This window comes from Phoxinus phoxinus (assembly GCF_949152265.1).
Source record: "Phoxinus phoxinus genome assembly, chromosome: 21".
In the NCBI taxonomy this organism is placed as follows: Eukaryota; Metazoa; Chordata; class Actinopteri; order Cypriniformes; family Leuciscidae; genus Phoxinus; species Phoxinus phoxinus.
Window position 1 is genome coordinate 16,457,516 of NC_136896.1, and position 25,198 is coordinate 16,482,713.

General features: G+C 37.6%; 1 protein-coding gene across 3 annotated transcripts in view; it reads left to right on the top strand.

Annotated features, from left to right (window-relative positions):
* snx29 (sorting nexin 29) overlaps window positions 1-25,198 on the top strand; it is a 121,795-nt gene that overhangs the window by 12,487 nt on the left and 84,110 nt on the right. For all 3 annotated transcript variants that reach the window (XM_079595732.1, XM_079595733.1, XM_079595734.1), the window contains exons 12-14: window positions 6,901-6,964; window positions 9,367-9,495; window positions 17,596-17,681. In XM_079595732.1, coding sequence (XP_079451858.1) covers window positions 6,901-6,964; window positions 9,367-9,495; window positions 17,596-17,681 — 279 coding nt within the window. The remainder of the gene's footprint in view (window positions 1-6,900; window positions 6,965-9,366; window positions 9,496-17,595; window positions 17,682-25,198) is intronic.

Consider the following 25,198-nt stretch of genomic DNA (forward strand, 5'->3'; position numbering starts at 1 on the left):
CAGAGTTACAACTTTACTGGATCATTGTTTATACTAATTTAAAGGGATAGTTCACCCTAAAATAATTGTCATTTGTACTCATTTATTCACCTTATTTCAAACCTCTATGCTGTTGAAGAATTGAATAATCTTATCTTCACACAGCTCTTTTCAATAAAACCATCAAGTTTAAAAAAGAGAGAACATATACTACGGTTTCAAAGTTTGGGGTCAGTAAGATAAAATTATACTTCAGCAAAAAAGCAATACATTGATCAAAAGTGACATTATAGATTGTTACAAAAGGTTACCATTTCATGCAAAAAAGAATCATGGTTCCACAAAAATGTTAACATGTACATCTGTTTTTAACTGTTGATAATAATAAGAAAAGTTTATTTAGCTAAATCAGCATATTAGAATGGGTCATGACTCCTGAAAATTCAGCTTTGATTCAGTTCAAGACAGCTCTTAAAATTCCTGTTTAAGTTCCATCAATATTTCACGATATTACTGTTTAAATAAGTACAGCCTTGGTGAGCATAAGCTACTTCTTTAAAAAGCATTAAACAAATGTTACTGACCCCCAATTTTTCTTACTGACCTGATCACTTACCTGTGGTCACTATGAACTTTGTTAAATGAATGGAGGATGCTGGATGAAGATTATTCAAAATGTTTCTTTTTGTTTCTACAACAGACTGTTTTGGAACAACATGAAGGTCAATAACTAATGATTATTAATATTTTAAATATCTTTAATGACAGAACATAAATTTTTGAGTGAACTGTTTCTTTAACTATACGTTTTGCATATTTTTGCATACCTCATCTAAACAAAGGATGTAGGCCTTTGAGGATTTGTGCTGTGGACAGATGGCATCATTGAGGTAATTTGCCTTGACTACAGCTCTGTTGTCTAGTGGTTTGGTGCAGATGTGAGACGTTTTAATCTTTGTTTAAATATTGGCTATATGACTTTGCCTCTGAAAAGACGACTTTGAAATGGTAAATTATGATGGTAATCTATCACTTTACCGTCTTTGTGCTGTGGAGACATGCTACACTTGTAAGCAAAGACATTATTCTGGACTTCTATGGGATTAGATGGGATTTCTATTCTTATGATTCATCTCCTGCATACTTCCTCTTTCCAGATGAGGGCAATGTTGGTTCAGTGTGAAACACTGTTTTCTCTCTCTCTTGCACTTTACAACACTGTTCTCTCTCTCTCTCTCTCTCTCTCTCTCTCTCTCTCTCTCTCTCTCTCTCTCTCTCTCTCTCTCTCTCTCTCTCTCTCTCTCTCTCTCTCTCTCTCTCTCTCTCTCTCTCTCTCTCTCTCTCTCTCTCTCTCTCTCTCTCTCTTTCTCTTTGTCTTTTGTCTGGACAAAACACAACTTTGAGATGGGGCTGGAGGTGACTAATCCAGTTTTACTTCAGCTTTCAAAAATAAAAAGGAGAAAAGATGAAAGCAAGAAAATATTCCATGCAGAGTGCCAGAATCTGCTTGTGCTCTCAGACATGAGTAAAATTCAATTTCAGATCAAACATGGCTTTTTCAGTATGCCTTAATAACCTATTAAATCCTATTTGATTATGGATACAACGAACATTACCTTCAAGGCTTGAAAATGCCTTGAAAAAATGGCAATTTTAATTTTGTTTCCTTAATTTTGTTTATCAGGTATATTGTAGATAGCTGGATCCATTATATGCATGTGCCTTTTTAGTTATTTAGTGCAATAGAATGGGGGTTTTGTTAACATCGTAGTTTGCTTACCGGTATATGCAAAAAACAGCTAAGACATTCTTAAAGGGATACTCCACTTAAAAATTAAATATTCTGTTGTCATTTACTCACATTCATGTCATTACTGTCTTCTGTGAAAAATAAAAGACAATATTTAGTGAACCAAAACTGGTTGGTTACCACCATTCTTCAAAATATCATCTTTTATGTTCCACAGAAGAAAGATAGTCATACAGGTTTGGTTTGGAATGACATGAGGGTGAACTGTAACTAAGTTGATTTCCTAAAACATGTTTTACGACATTGGCAACATTGTCTTAAATGATAGCAATATCTGTTTGTCCAACCAATGGCAGACGAGGGTTCTGATAGTGAAAACCTTTTTGTATGTTGCATCCTCTGATGCGAACGAGAAAAGATGGGGCCTGTGGATGGTCTGCCGTCTGTCGTGCCGCCTCTCCCTTTTTTCGCTCTTTCTACTGTGTCTTTTTTGTTCCCAAATTGTTGTGCACTTTTGATGTATGATCGTCAAACGTTGCTGGATATTAGAACCTCTGTTCTTGCTGCCAGAAAGGCAGACGCAGAACATTTCAGTAGCAAACCTCGTAGACTCGCTTATTAAGACAAGATTGTAGAAAAACAGGGAACAGTTGTGGGATTAGTCTTCTGGGAACAGTTGCAATTAATACTATGAACAAACCCATCTTACTTGGCTTACGAGTGAGTGGGAAAGGAATTGAAGGAAAAGGGTAAGAAGTGCAGCTCGACTGTAATCTGTTGGTTTTGTAACAAGACAGCAAAGTTTCAATTGCTTGTTTTGGTGCGCTTTCTCACAAAATGTCTGAGAACGATCCCATGTCAGGTCTAAAAGCACCAATTTTTTTACCTGTTTCTCTGCTAAACACTTGAGTAAATTAAAGAAATGTACCAGTAAATAAAAAATATATATTTGAAAAGAATATTTGATTTATATGTATTTTCAGCCAATCAGAATCATGAATATTTCTATTCATGTCTATTTAGTTCAAGTATATTTAAGCCCATTCCTGATGTAATACCAATTGTAGAATTTTTATGAACAGTACTTTTTTTTAGCTGTTTATTGTGTCTTGTAACAATAACCTTCCCATTTTAAAGGTACACTGTTACTTTTTTGTTCAAAATTACCACAATGAGACAATACATTTTTTAACATGTTTTTGTCTTACCTTGATTCACTATGGTAAGCCTATTATACGTTTTTATATTTTAGACCTGTCAGGATGGTTTTAGCAGGAAATTGCATACAGATGTCATATGTTGCTCGTGTGTGTCTTCTTGTCATATCCGTAAAAAGTTGCTCCGGCTATTGATTGTGGGAGTGGCATAGGTTAGTTGTCAAAATGAGCGAGAAAGGTTGACATGGAGCGCGCTAAATATCGAAAACCCATGTCGGGGAATCACTTCTTCTTTTTTTTTTTATCGCTGAACATAGGAAAGTCTGCTGGCAAAAAAAGAAAGAAACGTGACAGAGCTCGTAATAAACCGAAAATCAACATTGCATTGGCTACTGGGGGATTTGAAATGTGCCATTGTTTTACTCAACAGAGGAGTAAGGTATTATATTGAATGAATAAATTGCCATATGTAGCTCTCTAACAGAGTTCATTGTAATGCATTATCTGTTGTGAAGGGTCTTATTCATCCACACTGTCACCCAGAGCCGAAGCACAACCAAAACAATGTTCTTCTACAAAATAGATGCAGTTTTATTTTTTTACTGTTAGAGAGCCAAAAGTTACACGCCGTACCTTTAACTTTTTTTGGTATTGTTTAAAGTATCATGTTGTCAGTATAGTGTATCGAACCAATTTGTGACATGGGTGTATCGTAACACAAAACTTCAGGTTCAATCCCAAGTAGGGGTGACCCCAATGCGCTTTTTGAGCAGACTCTTAATCTCAGGTTTCTCCAGAGGGAATCTCCATGCAGATAATACAGCGTAAATAGCCTTTGATGAAAAGCCTATGTGCTAAATGTGAACCGATGCCAGGTGTCTCAGTCTGTGAACCTTACTTTCTGGGAAGCAAGTCAAAGCTTTACCTCCTGTGCTTGCTCCTGCCTGCTTCCTCTCAGGATTACAAACATACTTGGACCGCCTCACCCTGGTGTGTTTCTCCTCCTCCAGATGAGGGGCTATGGGAGCGGGAGCGGGCTCATCCGCAAGAATTCTCCTCCAGATCCCTCTCCAGCACCACACACACACACACACACACGCTTCTGCGGTCCAGTGTAGCATAACTGTGACAACCACATAGTGCATTGTGCATTTAAAATCCTTTGTGTGGGTGAAAACAGCCCTAAACAGTTTGTTTGCTTTGTTCTGTTAAATATAGTGCTATGTATATCATTCTTGTACTGTAATTCATTTGAAACAGTTCAGTAAGCACACAGGACTAGGCATCCAACAATTTATCCAATCTTTATTAGAAAACGCCAGTCATTCTTATCGGTCAGTTGTGGCATTGAGTGGAATGGATAGGTCATACATGAATTATTAGCAATATTTTGCTGATGTTCTTAGGGAATATCGTGAATTTCATGATAATGTTAAAAGATTAGCTCATATACCGGTAGACGGTAAGCCAATTTCCCTTCCCTTGAAAAGCAGCTGATAGTTTGCTGCTTTCAAATGCTCCCGTGAATATTTTTATGATCATTCTGTGAAGAGCGGCAAATATTTATATTTCTATTTTTTTACAGCATTGAGCATTGTAGCCAATCACAGGCATGTCTGTTGAGCACATTAACATAATGATAAATCAGACGTGTTTGTTATTCAGAATCCTCTCAATGCTGCTCATAATGCCTGAGTTTTTGTTTAATGTGAGGTCGTAGAATTAGTGCTCATTAATCCTTTCATTACAACCAACAAAGTGTAAAGATGGTGTAAATATGAGATTGATTATGCAGCGTAGACGGGTTTTTTTTTGTTTAAAAGGGGAGCAACAGTGCGGAACTCAGTGAGATTGCGCGGATAAGTGCACTTTGCTCACTTTCGTTATAACAATTAATTTGAAGAAAAGTTTTATTTTTAAGGCTGCTAACTACATGCTGAAAATTTTAGGGAGTGACAAACATATTTAAGTGCAGAACTGAATCTGAAAGTGCAGTGATTGACAGTGAAAACCATAGAAACCAAGTCCTTTGTTCTTTATTTTATTACTAACTTTTCACTTGACCTTTTTAATGTTTACTTAACTGAAAATTATTTGAGGGAAACATGCTGTTTTTGATGTTTATTTACTTATTTATTAGCATTAATAATGAACTAATAAAATGTTATATGTGTGTCAGACTCAGTGCTGCGCATTGAGTTCTGTTTCACTGCTTATTTTGCTTAATAACACTTTTTAACACCGAGCGCATCCTAAATTCGCGATCACCTTCTGAGCGAGGCAGCTTTCTGTGTGCGCCGGTCAGCATGCGGACCGCACCGAGTTCCTTTTCAGGATATTATGCTTATAACTCTTTTTATATTGCACTTACGGTATAGTTATTTTTTTAACATCAAGCACGTCCTGCTCTTTATATTGTCATTCATGCATTTCATCACTCTGAAGTGTCAATAGTGCTATATTTTTACACCATGATATAGCAAAATCTCTATTTCTTACTGTGGTAATGATGTATATCGTCAAACAGCCAAGTTGAGCGTAATGCTAATGTTAAATTATAAAGAAGATGAGGACGCCATCTCCTCATTCAATAAAGTTCTGTGGCTCCAGTGGGAAATTAAACTGTATCATTTCACTAAGGAGCCCTTATTCACCCATTGAGATCTTTTTGTTACAGTTTTGAGTATTAAACTTTAATTATAAGTACATTTGTGTGATTTTTAAAAACTACTATTTTGGAGTTTGTCTTGGTTCGGGTTTTATTACTGAACTGATGAGTTTTTTGCCTTATGGGTTTGTTTGTTCCTCAAGGGTCGTTAAATGTTTTTGTTGAGATGTGTAATTGCTAATTTTCAAGCGTTTTTGCCTCAGGATCGTTTCTCTAATTTACTTTTTCATTTGGTAATATATTTAGCATTCCTATCCCTGTATGTGTTTTGTTTTTTTTATTGTGTAAAAATCCCATCCCAAGTTCATTTATGTTCTGAGTGTATCACTTTGCCAGCTTTACTATACAAACCACACAGAAAAATTACTCAAAACAAATGTAGTCCTCTTCTTGTAACCATTTTCTATAAATATTTTTTAAAGGGATTTAAAAAATATTTTTTATATTGCACACAAGTTTTACTGAAGCGCTTTCTGATTACGCCTATGGCTACCAAATGGATCTCTGGTGGTCTGATAAGCCTTTTCTCTTAGAGACGCAATAATTGAGCTATATCGCTGTACCAACGTTGTTGCTTCTAAAAAATCAAATCAAATAAAAAAAAGAACAAAGACATCTTTGACTTTCTTTTGCTGAGAGTACTTTAAACTTGTTAAATGTGGATCAGGCTAGCCAGGTTTATATAGATGGCTCCGTCCAAGCCTGCGGTTCCTTTGAGATTCATTAAATGATAATGGACTGATAGGAGTGTTCAGACTTTGTCTTTTGGAGCCGTGTTGTTGGGGTTATCTAGGTTACCCAGTGCCAGGTTATCCAGCTTTTGAGAGTGCAACGACAACAAAGACTCTCTCTTTCTCTGTCCTCTTCACTCTCCATGAAAGTCTGGATTTAGACTGTACCGAGTGCTGCTGTTTTTTCCTAGTGTTTTGAAGTGCTGTAATAATGCTTCCCAGTCAGAGCTTTATGTTTCACTCGGATTATTCACAGACTAATGTGTTTTGAGACAGAATCTGCAGAGGCTCCCCTTACGGCTGTGTTATAAATGCCTTACCCTTTCACGCCACCTTCATTTTAAAGAAATTAATGTCGGGTTGGTATTTTAAGCCTCGCATAGTTCTCTTTATTAGTTCTGTGGCGCTATACAAATGAAAATGTCAGTGGTATAAAACAGTAACCCTTATTGAAAGAATGAAGACAGGTGTGGGACATTAAATCCCTTTGAGATATTGAGTCTTATTGTTCAGAAGTCATGTTTTTTTTTTCTGAGTTGGGTGAGGACAAAAGCCATTGTTCATTTTGAGTAGGTTTTGATACCTTTATAACATTGTTTTTTTTTCCATCCTTAGCTGAACTGCGGCAAGCCATTGTGGCCATGATGAACAGGAAAGATGAACTCACTGAGCAAAACACGTAAGGATTTCTTTACCGTTTTCACTGATTGCACTTTTGCTCATTCATGAATCATGAACAGATTTGTTACATTAATTATGTTTTGGGTGAGAATGGTTTTAGCAATTTTCAGAAATGTGTTCTGCTTGTGTTTCATGTATTTTCTTTAAAATTCGTTCACACCATGATGCTGACTTTCATTAAAATCATACAATATCTTTATTTTATTTTATATAATCTGTAGAATTGACATATAATAATAATAATTGACATCAGTAATACTTTACAATAAGGTTTTGTTTGTTAACATTAGTTAACTACATTAGTTAACATGAACTAATGATAAACAATACTTATACAGCATTTATTAATATTAATTTCTACATTTACTAACACATTATTAAAGCCAAAAGGTGTATCTGTTAACATTAGTTAATGCACTGTACTAACATTAACAATTGGTTAATAGATGCTGTAAAAATATATATATATTCAGTTAGTTCATGCTAATGATATTAACAAATGAGACCTTATAAAGTGTTACCCATATGGTAATTTAAGTTTGTTTAATTTGTTCATTTTAAATGTTATTAAAATTTTGTTTTAATTTAAGGTAATTCGTTGATTTTAATATTTTTATGTGATGTGTATTGTAAAGTAACAATCAAATACAATACTGTTCAAATGGTGTTTTCTTTGAAAATAAATTAATATTTCTTTAAGCAAGGATGGATTGACTTGGATCAAAAATGACTGAAATCTTTTGTAACATTAAACATTTTACTATATTAAAACAATTGGTGTTCTTTTGAACATTCTATTCATTAAAGAATCCTGAAAAAATGCATCAGTGTCCACAAAAAACATTAAGCAGCACAATTGTTTTCAGCATTGATAATAATAATGTTTCTTGAGCACCAAATCAGCATTTTTGCATGATTTCTGAAGGATCATGTGACACTGAAGTATTTTTCGTAAAATTTGTAATAATAGTGTATAAATCATAAGATTTAAACTGTAGTGTATATGTAAGGAATAGTTGACTTCAGGCCGTTGAATTATTAGAAAAATAATGCACACCCGAGGTGGTAATGCGGTCACGACGCAAAGCGGAGTGGCCGTTACACCTCGGGTGTGCATTATTTTTCTAATAATTCAACGGCCTGAAGTCAATTTTTCCGCTTATACTACAGTAACCACACCTCGTAATATTGTTCAGATGATGTATTTCAAGACGTTTGTAAAGTTTTTGTCATTAAAACGCTCTTGTATGTAGGACTAATTCCTTGCGCATCTAAACCCATGCTCCGTTGCTAATTCCAAAACGTCATTTTAGAGTTAGTAACGGAGGTTTGAGCCGCTGATAGCAGAGTAATGCTGGGGACACACTTAACCACTAGAAACATTCTCTGAATGCAGCAGATTTGAAACACCGCTGTGAACACAGACTGAACGCGCTGAAAACGCGTGCATGAACAGTCATAAGTATCAAATTACATTCAGAACCGGTCTTACAGTAAGTGTGTCCCCGGCTTTATGCAGTTATTAATGCAGTTATGAGAGAGAGAGAAGCATGTGCGTCAATATTATTATTTATTTATTTATTCAATTCGTTTTTATTAAATTCGTTCATTCTTTTTTTCTATTAGTAACCGTAGACTAGCCTAATAAATGAAACACAAAGCCCTTTTAACAAGTAGCTATAGGTCTATCAATAATTATTTATTTGTTATATTATCTGCAATAATTACGAAAACCCGTGCAACAGGACTATCAGTTTAATTTTCTATTGATTATATAGGCTATATGACTTTATTTATTAAAATTAAACTGCATGTTTCCATTGATTGTGAAGTTAGACATTGAAAATTGTAGATCAAGCGCATGGGGCTGCATGGTTTTTCTTGTTATGAATTGTATCCTATTTTCCGTTATTACAGTTGAGTTCGTGCAGTGATATGGAACTGTAATGCGGTCAAGACCTGCCTGGAACTACTTTAGCCGTGCGGTTCCCTGAAAATAATTGCACACCTCAGAACGTTCGTCAACCAATCAGATTCAAGCATTCAACGGCCCTGTAGTATAACAGTATTTTTAACTAGATTAATCCAGTATTGGTTACAGTATTGCACACTGCATTTAAAATAAATAGAAAAGAACTCTAACCTAAATATATATTATTGAGATTGGGGAGATTTAAGTGTCTCCTCTCTCACTGACCCCTTGTTAAAAAAATTACTTGAGTTTCAGTGAGTATAAGGCCTTGTTTTGTACCCCATTTGTGAAATGTGCCATGATTTGCACAGTCAATAATGTGCAGCTGGGTAATTATCGTGTGCACTGGTAGTCATTAAAGACAGCTAAGAAAAAGTGGGTCAGATGTGTGTGTGTGTGTCTTAATGATGTTAAACTCTTTGGCACAGGTCTCTGCGCAGTCTCCTGGATGGAGAGATGGAGCACTCTGCCGGGCTCAGGCAGGAGGTGGACAGCCTGAAGAAGAAACTGGCCGAGCTAGAGGAGAGACATGCGGCCAAAGTCCAAGCTCTCATGAGGTAATTTCACTAGAGGCTAACCGAAACAAGGTCTCACATAGGCAGGATATCAGCCTAAATTCTAGTCCACATTGTATTTTGATCTTGCCAAACACCAGACACAAAGCTGACCTACAGATAAAGCACATAGTTTCTTTTTGTCCCCTTTACTTTAGGTTTGAGTTAATCTGAAATTGGCGATTCCACAGTGATCGTAATATACTGTAGTGTAGCTACAAATAACTGTTCAGCAGTTGCAAAACAATATCAAAGAAGTAATTGAAAAAGGTGTTCATTTTGTGGCCATATTATAATTTATTTCATGGACTGTTTTTTCATTTCACTACCTTGGTACAAAAAAATTACATTTGTTGGCACAAACTTCACAGCCTTGAGCTTTGATGTTGCCAAACAACAGTATTTGTAGACATGAGTAGCTTTATCTAGATTTTTGTATGTACAATTCCTGCTGAATTCCTAGAGATGTACCATGATCTTGAAGAGAGATCCACCAGTTAAAGACGTTTCAAGTGAAAAATGGAATCGCAGTCTGCAGAGTTTGTGTGTGTTGTTGAGACTAGTTGCTAGAGGATAACATTAGCTGGCTAATGTTAGCATTAATTCAAATGAAATGTTGTAGTGTTAGAGCATAAAGGTTGGGTGTGTTTTTAGAAAATACATTAAAACGATTAAAAACCCCTAGCTGATTCTAATACAAATTCAAAAGTTTGGGTTTACGATTTTTTTGAAAGAGGTCTCTTATGGCCATCGAGGCTGTGTTTATTTGATAAAAATACAGTAAAAACAGTAATATTATGAAATGTTATTACAATTTAAAATAATAACTGTTTTCTATTTTAATACATTTAAAATTTGTATTTATTCCTGTGATGGCAAAGCTGATTTTTCAGCATCATTATTCCAGTCTTCAGTGTCACATGATCCTTCATAAATAATTCTAATATGCTGATTTGCTGCTCAAGAATAATTTCTTATTATTATCAATGTTAAAGACAGATGACTACTATTACTATTCATGTTTGAAACGTGATTTTTTTCAAGATTTGATCAATTTAATGCATCCTTATTGAATAAAATGACAAATGTCTTAAAAAATAAATATAAAATATAAAAAATGACCCTTTTTGAACAGTAATGTACATAATTTGTTGTCCTCGAGTAGTTCTTTTATAATTATTATTTATAATTTTCAAATACTTTTTTTTCATTGCCAAATGAAATGTGGTGATTCATCTTATTTTTTTTTAAGCTTAAGGCTTTGAAATCTTTATTGAAAGAATTTCTTGAACGCCTATAGAGAAAATCAATTATAAAAATACATAAAAGGTCTGCTGCTGAGACTAACCAAAGAATGACGCACATTAACATTTGTTACAGTTATCCTCAAAGTCATCAGAAACCTTCGAGTGTTGTATTAATTCACTCCGAGGATGAGCAACATCAAATTGATTACCACTGCTTCAGTAAAGCATGCTTTTCTAACCAAAGTCTTTCCCGTTTCTTCCTGTCTCTGAGTCTTGCAAACTGAAAAGTTGAGAGTCCAGTCAGTTTTTCTGACTGAAACCTAATCCGTCCCCGTCGATAGAGACTAAAAATAAGGTGTGGAAATGCTCGGTGCGGCTGTGCGCTCAGAAGAAGCACCTGTGAACCGTGCTCTTGGGTTGAGCTCCATTGATTCAGCCTGGCTCAGTGGGCAGTATTTAAGAAGCGGGATCCATACGGCAAGAGGCTAAAACGCTCTCACAATCCTCTCCCACGCCATCACATCCTGGTTTAACCAGACTAGCAGAAACACGGAGGGATGGTCGTGGCAGCGTCTGGCGGTCGGAATAATACTTCACCGAACGCCGCGGAGCTGCCAGGGTTTTTGTCTTCCTGAAGTGCTGCGGGATTATTGGGAGAGACATCTTGCTTTTGTGAGCATTTCATCAGCTCTAATGTAGTGGTTCCTCAGGGGGATAATGTGGGGAGTGAATGAACAAATTAATTTAGCTCAGTAGGAGGACAGCGGCCCGAGAGCAAGAGGCAGGCTTGTCAGTATGACGCTGTGTCAAAGAGAGGATTATGGGGGAGAAAACCACACTCGGCATCATGCTGGTGACATCTGCACCGTGCCTGGATGGTGCATCCCTCCACTTGCTTTTCATCAGCCTGTTTAGGCAAACTGACACCGAGTTGGCCTCGTTTACAAGTCAATTCTGTAATGTATCTGAAAGCACCGCCACCAGCCTACCCTTTTTATATTTACCATCGCAAGAGTGTTTAGTCTACGTGTCACTTGGAGAACGTATTCTTCTGATTCACATTGAAATGTATTTGACCTCCGTTGTGGCTGTAATCGCCACATTCTGTAACACTTAAGATAGGAGCAGCTGCTGCATAATTCCCGTTCTGTGTTTGACATTTTATTTACCTGTAGCCTTAGGGAGATGGAAATGGGTTTTGGGAAGGGCATCTAGACTGCTGTCATGCATAGTCATGTCTAGGCCTTTTTTTACATTGGCAGTGCTGGAGGAAAATCTGTAGAATTCTACGAAATTATTTTATTTTAAATATTTTATGCATTCAACATGGTTGTTTGGTTGTACAAACTTTTGTCAGCCAAACATTTAGAATATATTCTTGAAGTAAATATTCCTTCTTGAGATTTTACGTTAATTCATCAATAATTTAAAGGTGCATAGCCCAAGATTCTGAGTTTTTGCAGAACTATGCCACCTCTGGCGGCAAGCGAAACTGCAGCCAGAGATGTGCACGCTCATGGACCACACGCACACGCACGCTTGCATGAGCACGAGCTGTTCATAACCAAAGGAGCATCAGCCGCAAATCTTTTGTTTACAATCATAATGTCTTCAGAGGTAATGAAGTTATAAATCCCATTTGAGCCCTAGAGCAGACCGGAGATCTCTCCATTTGTTGAAAGCCTTCCCTATGTTTACTCTCGTCTTATTCCGACGCCTGTCTGAGTCCAATTTGGCCCTTTTGGTTGCACTAGACAAAAGTTTTCTTTTTTTTTTCTTACGTGGAGTTTGCGTTGGTGTTTGAAATGAACTACAAGCAGGTCTCTTACAATCCATCTTCTACGGAGAATGCCGGTGAATACACAAACCTGCCAGACATAGCTATGTGAGCGTGCCGTGAACGCGCATGACGTCACGCCCAGTCTAAAATTCCAGCCCGAATCCCTCTTATTTATTTTACTTTAACGGATTATAGAGACAATCTCAGTGATCAGAGAAGGGCTCATTCAGCCCATCAGGCAATTGTTTAAGCATGTATGGGTTAGAAAACGGGTATTTTTAACATGAAAAGTTGCTTAATGCACCTCTAACAACACATTCACGGTTCAACATCTTTATGGTCCTGGTCACATGTCATGCAGGTAAACAATACAAATATTTCGTCTTCTTGAGAAAGGGTTTTATTTTAATGTTTTTATTTTATTTTATGAATTGAATGAATTGTTTATTGTATTTTTTTTTTCAATTTTATGACTTAAACTTATGAACCCCCTGTGGTTCCCCACAAACCCCTGCTCTAGCTGTTGTTCCAGGAGATTCAGACCAGTAAAATATTTGTAACATAGTAAGATCACTTTTACTCAGATATTATTATTGTATTCGTTAAAGCTTAATTTAAAGGGTATATTTGTTCACTAGGCTATTTAATTCAGATCTATGGTGACTTTTTTTTTATTAGAATAGATAAATGACAAACTATTAAAATATATAATGACACAATTTTCATGATGCAGCGGCTATTTGAATTAAACAATATTATGCATACTTACAAGACTTATAAGAATTATAATTATAAGGTCGTTAAGACTATAAGACCAATTAATCACCTGTGCCAAAATACATATCAAACAATTTCCTGAATTTGTTGGATTTTATGAATATGGATGTTATAGTTCTGTGGAACTTTCTTCTGCATTAATAAACAAAATACATAATAAGCTATTATAGAAATGTATAGAATTGTATGAATGATGGGTGTTGCGGTTCTGTGGAACTTTTTGCAGAATTACCAGGGAGGATGTAATGCATTCCAAGTGCGAAATCCTTTGTAGCTTATTCTTTTAATGCTTTTTCTATAATCCAATTTCCTTAATGGATTTACATTTAGGGAATTCATTTAGTAAGTGTTTTTTAATAGAAAACATTTCTCTGCTAGGTCTGTGTAAGGGTGCATGTGTGAGAAGCACGTTGGAAGAGTCATACTTTAATAATATGTCACAAGTGTGTTTAAGTGTACATTTACATTTATTCATTTAGCAGATGCTTTTATCCAAAGCGACTTACAAATGAGGAATACAACAAACAATTTATCATAAAGAGGCAATAAACACGATAAGTGCTTGTAATACAAAGTTTCAGACATCAATTAGAATAGTACAAGCTAGAAAAGGAATAGTGAAAGCATATGGAAGGAATTTTATTCTGTGCTGATGGAAGAGATGCGTTTTCAGTTGTTTATTGAGTATTATCAGGGATTTGGTGTTCCGGATAGAGTTGGGAAGATCATGTGACTGGTAGCCAGTGCAGAGAGATAAACAGAGGTGTGACGTGGGCTCTCTTGGGCTCATTAAAGACCAGTCTTGCTGCTGTGTTCTGAATCATTTGAAGAGGTTTGATTGTGCATGGTGGAAGTCCAGCCAGAAGAGCATTGCAATTGTCCAGCATAGAAATGACAAGGGCCTGGGCGAAAAGCTGTGAAGCATGCTCCGTTAGCAAGGGCACAATCTACCTGATGTTGTGCAGTGCAAACCTGCATCATTGTGCTATTCTTGAAATGTGGTAATGTGAAGGTCAGCTGGTCATGAAAGATTACTCCAAAATTCTGGGCACAACTTGATGGGATTATTGTTGATGAATCTAGCTGGATGATGAAATTGTGCAGTACAGTCAGAGTGGCAGGGAAGACAAGAATCTCTTGTCTTTGCTAGGTTGAGGTGATGTTTTTTCTTGCTGAGATGTCCGCCAGCTAGACTGAGATCCGTGCGGCTACCGTTGGATCATCTGGTTGAAATGAGAAGTAGAGCTATGTGTCATCAGCATAGAAATTATTAAACAAACCATGTGCCGGTATAATGGGTCCCATCAATGTAGTGTATATGGAGAAGTGGAGAGGTCTAAGAACAGATCCCTGAGGAACCCCCATGAGCAGTTGATGTGCTTTGGATAGCTCCATCCCCCCAGACCAGCAAAGTGGAGTCCGGTTATGCCATGTGATGACAGAGTGGACAGACGGTTCTGATGATTAAAGGCCTGTTCGCACCAAATACGTATATTAGTGTCCACACCAGCAGACGATAACGTTCTGTTTATTCTAAGCGCGCACTGCAGGATTGGTGTCTGCTGCTTTAAATACTCAAGCTCTTTAAAGCAGGATGGATTTTGATTGGGTGTCAATGTTTTTTTCAGCTAGAAAAAAATAGTTCTGAAAGTGATTCCAACGATATCGTTTGACTGTGTCAGTATTGTTATAGTTGCGGTGTGGACTCTGCTGTTCTTTTATATTTAGAACTATTTTTAGAACTATATCTTTATAGTTATCGTTCATGGTGTAAACGGGCCTAAACCGTGTCGAAAGCTGCAGATAGATCTAGCAGAATGAGAAGGGATGATTTGGAATCAGCTTTCGCGATCCATAGAGCTTCAGTGACCGACAGCAAGATAGTCTCAGTTAAATGGGCGCTTTTAAATCCTGATTGAAGTTCAAATGTTTAATTTAAACCAACAGAAACCACTGACTGTCAAGAACAGTGACCTTTTTGTGGTATGGATAAATTATTTATAAATGCATATCTTTTTAGACTTGTGCATGTTACTTTCAAGTGAATGACATTGTGTCTGTCCAAGGTGGTACTCATTAAGTAGACCACTATGTGACCCATAAGCCCTTCAGAGGGACACCTGCAGTCCCCCTCTTGTGCTGGATGTTAGTCTTCTAATATGAATACAATGGCATGTGTGCATACCGTGGCTCGCTCTGCAGGGGCAATGGAAAAGATCAATGTGGCACACCTGACTTGCTGAGTCCTCCCTATAGAGAAGCTGTCACTTATTAACTTTAATTAAATCGCCACCGAATCGCGCGCAGCTCGCCGGTGCGAAAAACGACGAGTCTCCTCCTTTGAGAGCCTGTCAGACGCCTTTGGATCTCCTTCATTCTCTCCGTCTATTGAAGGGTATAAAATGGGCAGTGATAAGCAAGCTACAAAAGGCATCCTGGAGGAATAGGAAGGGATGTTTTTCACAGTAACACGACCTGGATTGATTCTGATTGATTTCCCCAAACCACCAATAACAAGCCTTGTAAGCAAGTGCACATGCGCATGCACACACATCTTGTTCCCTAGAACAGGCTTATTAAACTTTGTGTAAAGCAGTTCCTGGAATTGAATTCAGTGGGGGGCTTGCTGTGGGAGTCTCTCAGTGGGCTTCTAATGCATACTGCACACATATCCTGAATGCCAGGAAAGTATTGGATTATGTTAATAGATCCTTTTATGCATTATTTTCCTGTATTTTATATGGAAGATGCAAGCTGTTACTTCAAATAGTGTTGTAGTTCTGTTTTAATTGGGGTGTGAATCAATTAAAATGTAAAAAAAAGATTCAGCCATTAATCATATTAGGTAAATAATCACAACTAACATTTAAAAATATTGACACCTATTTACACCCCTAATATTTTTAGAATCAACAAAAAGGAAGTGTTTTGAATACTGTTCATTTAAAGGTGCTATATGGAGTTTTTCTACTAAAATGAATCAATTTTTTATTACCTGTGTGTGAAGGGGTTGTAATCTCACAATAAAATGATCCACTTGGCGGGTTTTGCTATTACCTCTGAAAGCAAGTATTCCTATTTCTATGTGATGCTCCGGGTCGGATTTCCCGCGAAATCCAGTGACGTGACTGAAACCTGCATGCGCGCTCCCGAGCGTCTCGCCTCTCGCCTCGTCTACTGACTTTGCACTCAACAGCGACGACACTGCAACTTTATGACATGGAGTCTGCTAATACTAGGAAACGACTAGCACAACACAGACTCCAACACAAACTCCACATAATAATAAAAAACAAAAGAAAGCACGCGCACGAGCACTCGCTTGTAAACGTATTGGTTGCAATCTGAAACATCACCGCTAGATGCCGCTGAAAACTCCATACAGCACCTTTAACAGAATCTTTTGGATGTCCTACCTGCCTGTCAACATATGTATTTCCATACCTCCGCGCAGACATCACTTATGATCAGCGTGTTCCATGAGTCTATGCAGAGTTGAAGACAGATAGTCACAGAGCGCCACAAACAAATAGCAGCCACCTTTTACAGTTCCTCTTGAACCAAAACAACGAGCTTATGCTGCGTTCACACCATTTTGTAACAGTAATTACCGTATATACCCGAATATAAGACGAGGTTTTTGTCCTAAAAATAGGCTGAAAAATGGGGGGTCGTCTTATATTTGAGATATAGACAAAATCACGGGGGGAAAGGGAGAAAGAACGAATTAAAATGAAATAGTGACTGAAACGCGACCCATTAAGACAAAACCAGCTTTCCCTTCCAAGATGTTAATCCTCAGACTTGTATTTATTCATTTTTTTCTGGCAACTCTATCAACGGCGAAATTAATCTGCAGCAGTCAGGTGGTACAATAAAGAGCTCTTTAAGTGTTTACGTTCATTATTCTAGTGTTATGTGGTTTGAGACATGAGGTAATTTAATGCCGTCTCATTTTGTGAGGCTTTGCAGACTCTGCTGTGCGCGTTTGTGTTTTGAAGGAGGCGTGGCTTTGGAGACGCTCTGACGGGAGGGTGGGATCTCATGCTTTCAAAGCTAGCTTGCTATTGCTAGCCACCTCTGAAATTGCATTCCCTACCTTTAAGAATTAAACATATTTTAATTAATAGTATGTTTAGCTTGCTTTCTTTAGTGTGAAATATCTCCACATGATTGGAGACCCTGCTAATTGTTTTTCACTTCATGTTAATTTAAAAGTTATTTTTTTTTAATAACAAATCAGCTTCTATGTGCAATTTGTTTATCTCTCTTATTATTTTTTTATTTTTATTATTACAGAGAGAATGAGGTTCTGAAGGTTCAGCTGAAGAAGTATGTTGGGGCTGTCCAAATGCTGAAAAGGGAAGGCAGCCAAGGCAATGACGGTAAGTCAATGTTCTCATACTATAGCATGTTTGGAAAAAAAATTGACCACCTCTTAAGATTCTGTAACATGCAGCCATTTTCAATTAATTGGTAATTTTTTTAAAGGCTTTTTTAAACTTTAAAACTTGTTGCCAGATAAAATCACCTTATCAAAGTCAAACACATTAACGTGAAATATTTTGTTGAGAAAAGGACTGTTAATTATATTTTGTGTTAAAAAACATCGTTATCTGTGCTGTGATGCGTTGGATCTGCAGACATTCCAAGCTCCTGGAGGGTTTAAGGAGCCCAAAAACATTTCTAATTAAAAAAAGAAACCTTTTATTGAAATATTGCATTGTAGTTGTTCCTTCGTTGCTGCAGACTATTAAGCATGTGTGTGATGAATGACATATCCATCAGTGGGATGCTGTCATATGTTTGAACAGCCTGTGTCTATAATTTCACAGTTTTTCTGCGATATGGTGGGAATTTCAATTATCTCTACATCATTCCATCAACAGATTGCATCAGATGAACATTGTAAGATATTTCCATGCAGTGAGTTTAGTGTGGTAGCACAGCTCTTATATGGAAAATAAAAGTATGCATTACAGGAGCGGAAATGAGAAGAGTTTATCAAAATTCCTGTGTGGGTTGTTTGTGTCTCAGCCCTCCGATAAATCCAGCTAACTGGGTGATGTACACCCAGCAACTATTGGTGGTGAACCTTTAAGATTGCGCTTTGCATCTTTTTAATGGATTTGACAAACACGCTCCTCTTCACTGATCAGCAGTCGCAGCTCTCCCAGCTCGCATTGCGTCGCGCTATTACAGTATCAGTCAGATCTGTGTGTGGAAGAGCGGTCCTACAGGGGATTGAGCCTCAGAGAAACCCCAAACGCATGCCTAATAAAGAGTTTTATACGGCCGGATCATGCTGTGTATGCCGGGTCTATTATGGCTCCTTGTTGGATGCACCAGGCAGCACTGTTGATGCAAATTTCTCCATTTGCTTTCTCCCTGGCTTCTCTCTCGCTCTCTCTCTTTCTCTCTCTCTCTCCATTGTTGCAAGAAATAAAAACTAGAAAAATGGAGGCCACCACATGTGAGTCTAATGCTCCATTTGAAATCCAAGTGAGCTGCCTATGGAGGCAGTATTTTAAAGCATCAAAGATATGCTCTCAACTTGAAGGTTAGGCATAATAATTGTACTGCCTCCTTTAATAAAATTTTACACAGTTTTAGCCACATTTTACAGCGGATATTTTATGTATCCTTCACAGGGAATGCACTCCCAGAATGCATTGTGACCAGCTCAAGTGAAAAGATAAATCCAAGATGGCAGACGAGGAATCCCAGTATAAATAAACTTTTTTTTTTTTTTACGAGTATCGATTTTAAAATAGTTCAGTGTAAATCATTGTGAGATTTTGTGATAATTAAATGTAATTAAATTACTTCAAGAGCTTGTGTCATTTTACCTCACACAGACATGCACTGACAATGTCAAAAACTTTTAGCCTTTTATTCTCAAACTGGATTTAGACAAAGATGGAGAGACTCGAGAAGAAGTGACAAGACAACATTTCTGACAACATTTCTGAATGGTTTGTTGATGAATTTATGTAGCTTATGTGTAGTTATCTTCTAGTCATTGATTAGCATATTCTGTCATGGTAATCTATAAATCGTGTTCCCCAGGTCGGGGTTTATGTAAATTTTAGGGTTGGTGATGTCCAGGGGCGATTCTAGGATTTTCATTTTAGGGGGGCTCAGCCCCCAATGAGGGTATGATTTTTAAAAAAGTAACACTTTAGTTTAGGGTCTAATGCTAACTATTAACTAGTTTCATTAACATGCATATGGCAGGGTTTTATAATCACTGAGGTCTTGAATGTTCGGTAGGCTAGTTCCCCCGAGAAGCCCCCCTAAAAAGGGCCTAGTGACGTCACTAACACCAGAGGAATGGCGTGTAGTCCCTACCAGCCGTTTGTTGTAGTCCTTAAAAAGCAATTTCTTTAAAAGAAAATGTCTTCCTTTGCTTTGAACTGAGCATCGTAACTTAGCAGATGTTGTTTATGCTCAAACAGCAACATTACACACTAGCTAAAGTTAGAAAAGTGAAATCATAATCAACCATCCCTTTAAACATTTATTTTTAGTTTTGTTTTGTTGTTTATTTTTGTTTTGTTTTAATTGTGCTATCGTAGCTTAGCATCATGCTAACCTCAAACTCTATTTAAATCAATTGTGAGTCAAGTCTTTAGTGTGTAACATTGTTTGCAGGCGCGCACGTATAAGGTTCCGTGACGGATGCTGCCTATGTAGGCTGTAGACAGCGAGGCCGCTCACTAGGTTGTAGAACAGGGCTTAAATGATTCCACCCTCCATGTCTTCTGGGCTAATGATGTGTCCATACTGTACTCTCTTTGATGTTGAACAGCAACTGAAAAGGATGGTTGGGACACATCAAATTGATATACAAGCGTGCAATACAAGCCTTTTTCATGTCCTGTCAGACTGTGCGCACACGATATGAGCTCTTTTGAAAGTTTTGCTTTAATGATAGTGTGCTCCCGATGTGATCTTTCGTGAACCCACGCTTCTGAGATCGTGATATGTTTAAAAAGAATTCCTTGTGTCTCCCCAAAGTTGAACTGCTATTACGGTTTTGCTAGTGTTGGATTAAAGCATGCAATTAGATAAACGCCTAGCTCCACCAAAATGTGAAATTGAAGAATCTTTTTCATTCCCATATCAAATATCCTTTTATTAAGCATTGGAAGTGAACAGGAAATCATGCAAATGAGGGAGGTTAAGAGTCTTGTCACTTGCAGAGGCTGCAAAGAGAGCAAAAGCAGCTGGGGTTTTTCTTTGTCAGAAATATGGGTCAAAGGGAGAGTCATCAGTTCTGGGATAACCCGAGCTGAGAGAACACTACATTTGTCTCAGACGACGAATGGTAGTTATGCAGCTTGTTAAAATAGATGAATCTGTATCTGTGTAGTGTGAAGTGAGAACTTACTGGATTTGTTTTGAAGTGGAGTGCTTTGACAACAACCAACTAGTGGTCGATTGGCAAGGTCGACTAGTTTATATCTAGATTATTTACCTTTGTTTTTTTCTAGATTATTCAGATGCTTTTTTATTTTTTTAGCAGTGTTGTTCTAACAGTGTGCTGTTGTTTTTTTTTAGCCGACAATTTGCACAATCCCAGAAGAGTTTAAAAACTGCTTCATACTTTTCCATTCAGTTAGTCTAGCTAACACATAACACATCCCATATGAAAGACTTTTGCTCTTGGTAAGTGTGGTTTGCCCACCCTTACATTTTAAAAATAAATAAATGTTCATTGTAGCAAGGGCGATGACTAAATATAACAGTAATGAAATTTATGATGTGTTTTGAACTTTGTTCATCAAAGATTCTTGAAAAAATGTATCACAGTTTCCACAAAAATATTAATCATATTTCGATAATAATAAATGCGGATTTCAATTTTAAATTTAAAATAAATACATTTCATCACATGTATTATACACTCAAACTATTTGGATGTATCCCATATTCAATATGGGACAAGATTTTGGCATTCAGATTGTGTTGGATTCATTGCTTCATCAGCCCTCTTTGACTTATAATGCATTCATTTGTTTGAGCCTCTGACAGGCTAAATTAATCTTAGTTCAGGAAATGGATCAGGGTGCTATTTAAAAATGAATAAACGTGCCGCGCTTTCGCCTCTCTCCGATGACAGCCACAGTTAATGAGTCAATGAAGGCCATTCTTCACTAGTGCAGCCAGAAAAGCGTTAATAATTTCATGTTTCGAATTCATTACACGGCGGATTGTATTTACTCGTCCCTGTTGGGCTCTGGAAGCGAAGCCGTTTTGTTGTTCGCGCCTCCGCTTTGGTGGAAAGGTGTAGATGAGTGTGCAGCCGTGTGTGGGTAATGTGGGTTATTGTGTTTACTTGGACTAATGCGGATCCCCGTCGTGTGTGAGAGAGCTTGGTCTTTATTAATCAGAGGTGGTGCGTTCACAGCAGAGCGGAGATGAGCGGGTCGCGTAGGTGGGGCCAGGTGGTCTTCGGCAAGGGGGATGACGTACCTGATCACCTGTTAATGAACGGTGTTAATGAACATTTTAATCATCGCCTGCAGGTTAAACAGGGACCTCATAACTCTCGGCTCAAGCCGTGTCCATTATTGCACCGGCGTCGTGCCGTAAGATAGCGAGGCCGGGCAGGTGTACGCCAGATACCTCAGTGGGAGCACCTGGACAGCGATGGCTTCTATTGCCTGTGGTTATTTTTCATTTACTGTCAAGCCATCCTCTGACACTCCATAGATGCTCCCCTCTGGCGACAGAGCGGGTATTCTGGTTCTTGGTTATGGTGGACCTCAAGATTTCCTCTGACAGTCAGAGTGTGACGGCGACACTAATTTATGATTCTGGTCCTGCCGCGCTACCCGAGAGAGAGAGAGAGAGAGAGAGAGAGACAGACAGGCGAGTAAAAGGGCAGAGGGTGGAAAACATTTGCCCATCATTACTCAGGCCGTTATCTCAGTGAGACTCGATCTTGAATAAAAAGCACAATGCAGGATAAGTGAATAAAGACAAAAACTCTTTTGTTTGCCATTTCTGTTAGATATGAGAAATATCAAACGGCAAACTAAACAAAAGCAGAACGAAACCGCGCTACTCGTTTGAGCTGTGCTCTGCAGACCATTATTAGACCGTTATTAGACCAACGCAGGATGAGCTCAACAGGTTACTCGATCACGCAACACCGTTTTACTACAACACAGGCTCGGAGATCCAGTGATAAAGCATTTACATTTTTCACAGAATCAATAGCATCGTTGCAAGATCTAGAGAGAAACATTAAAATTCAGCGCAGAATTCTCTGTTAAAAACTATATATCAGATTAAACAGTACTGATGTGGAAACCAGGAGAAACATTGTGCCATGATGAACAAAGAAATTATAGAAGTCTTTTCAGTTCACAAATGTGACCCTGGATCACAAAACCAGTCACATGTTGCACGGGTATATTTGTGGCAATAGCCAACAATACATTGTATGGGTCAAAATTATAGATTTTTCTTTTATGCCAAAAACCATTAGGATAATAAAGGGCACCTATTATGCAAAATTCACTTTTACATGGTGTTTGAACATAAATGTGTGTTGGCAGTGTGTGTACACAACCACCCTATAATGATAACAATCCAACCAGTGTTTTTTTTTTAAATCCCCATAAATCATAAACCAGATGTTCTCAAAAATGTTTTTTTTTTTTTTTTTTACCCATGTGACTGGTTTTGTGGTCCAGGGTCACAAATCACCAACATTCACCATGGATCCATATACCATGGATGTAATGCTAACTCTAACCATGGTATTGTGGTAAAACATCCATGCAAACTTTTTGAGAGTGAAATTCATGCACTTTTCAAACGCTTTCAACAAGTGTTTCACACTACTTTTTCCAGCACTTCAAACCTCTAAATATGATCACATTTAAATGTTACATTTTATGTGATGGCCAAAAACATTATTTGTTAATTCTTCAAAGATTGTCCCCATTTGAAAAACTAAAAGTTTCAAGATGGCAAACAAACACTTTTGTTTAAAAATAAAAAAATACTTGAAATTACCACTATAACCAGTAGTTGGCGGCAGAGGAGTACATATTAGCTATTAGCCAGAAATCGCTTATTAGCCAGTACAATTTACAAAATATTGGTAATATACTGTTTTCAAATATGTTTCTTCTTTGCATTGTTTGTGTTGGTAAGAGTCTTGCCCCCGGCATGTTCTCACCCCATCTCTCTCTATACCATCTAGTACGAACAAGCCCTTAAACTTGCCGTGCTTATGCCTTGGCTGTTTTCTCCCTGTAGCATCACTGACTTTGTGTTGGTCTTGCACAATGACATTGACAGCTATACAGTGAGGGTGAAGTAAAGGGCAACATAGGCAAGGCAAGGCAAGGCAAGTTTATTTATATAGCACATTTCATACACAGTGGTAATTCAAAGTGCTTTACATAGAAGAAATAAAAATAAAAATAATTACATAGATAATAAAAGAAATAAGAATAATTAAAACAGTTTAGAAAATAAAATACAGTGCAAACAGTCGGACGAACAGTGGCACAGTGCTCATTCAGTAAATGCAAAGCTAAACAGTGGTAATTCAAAGTGCTTTACATAGAAGAAATTAAAATAATCAAAAGAAAAAAGAATAATTAAAACCGTGTCTGAGATGGAAGTGATTGAGCAGGTTTGCGGTGCCACTGGACCTACAATCCAGGGACGTCCTCTGCTGGGGTGGTGTACCACACCAGTATTGCCCCACTGGGCCCCCACAGAGCACGTTTCACTTTTGCTGTTTTAAACAAACAGCGAACCTCTATACTCTCCGTAGTATAGATAATCTTCACTCGCCTCGTCGGAGTGAAGCTCTCCCGTTCCCCTTCAAAATCTCTTCCAATCAGACAGCCCTGATAATTAATAATCACCCCTATCTGAGATGGAAGCGATTGAGCAGGTTTGCGGTGCCACTGGACCTAATCCAGGGACGTCCTCTGCTGGGGTGGTGTACCACACCAGTATTGCCCCACTGGGCCCCCACAGAGCACGTTTCACTTTTGCTGTTTTAAACAAACAGCGAACCTCTATACTCTCCATAGTATAGCTAATCTTCACTCGCCTCGTCGGAGTGAAGCTCTCCCGTTCCCCTTCAAAATGTCTTCCAATCAGACAGCCCTAAAAATTAATAAAATCTTCCTGAATCACAGTTTGGAAAAAAAAATAAAAAAAATAAAATACAGTGCAAACAGTCGGACGTATTTTATATCGACCGGTAGCTATTCTAGATCTTTCTTTTAAAAGGATCTTCTTACGACTTACATGCATCAACTTTCTTTTCTCTTTCAATCTTCTTACCATCTATCAACTTTCTATTCTCTTTCAATCTTCTTACGACTTGCCATCTATCAACTTTCTATTCTCTTTCAATCTTCTTACGACTTGCCATCTATCAACTTTCTATTCTCTTTCAATCTTCTTACGACTTGCCATCTATCAACTTTCTATTCTCTTTCAATCTTCTTACGACTTGCCATCTATCAACTTCCTTTTCTCTTTCAATCTTCTTACGACTTACCATCTATCAACTTCCTTTTCTCTTTCAATCTTCTTACGACTTCCCTGTATCAACTTTCTATTCTCTTTCAATCTTCTTACGACTTGCCATCTATCAACTTCCTTTTCTCTTTCAATCTTCTTACGACTTCCCTGTATCAACTTTCTATTCTCTTTCAATCTTCTTTAATTCTTTAATTCTATCAACTTTCTATTCTCTTTCAATCTTCTTACGACTTCCCTGTATCAACTTTCTTTTTTCTTTCATTTACTTGCACATTCTTTTCACTTTCCTTAGCCCAGCATTCACATTCTTAGCTCTTTCTCAGACTAAAACTTTAATATCGAACAGTGGCACAATGCTCATTCAGTAAATGCA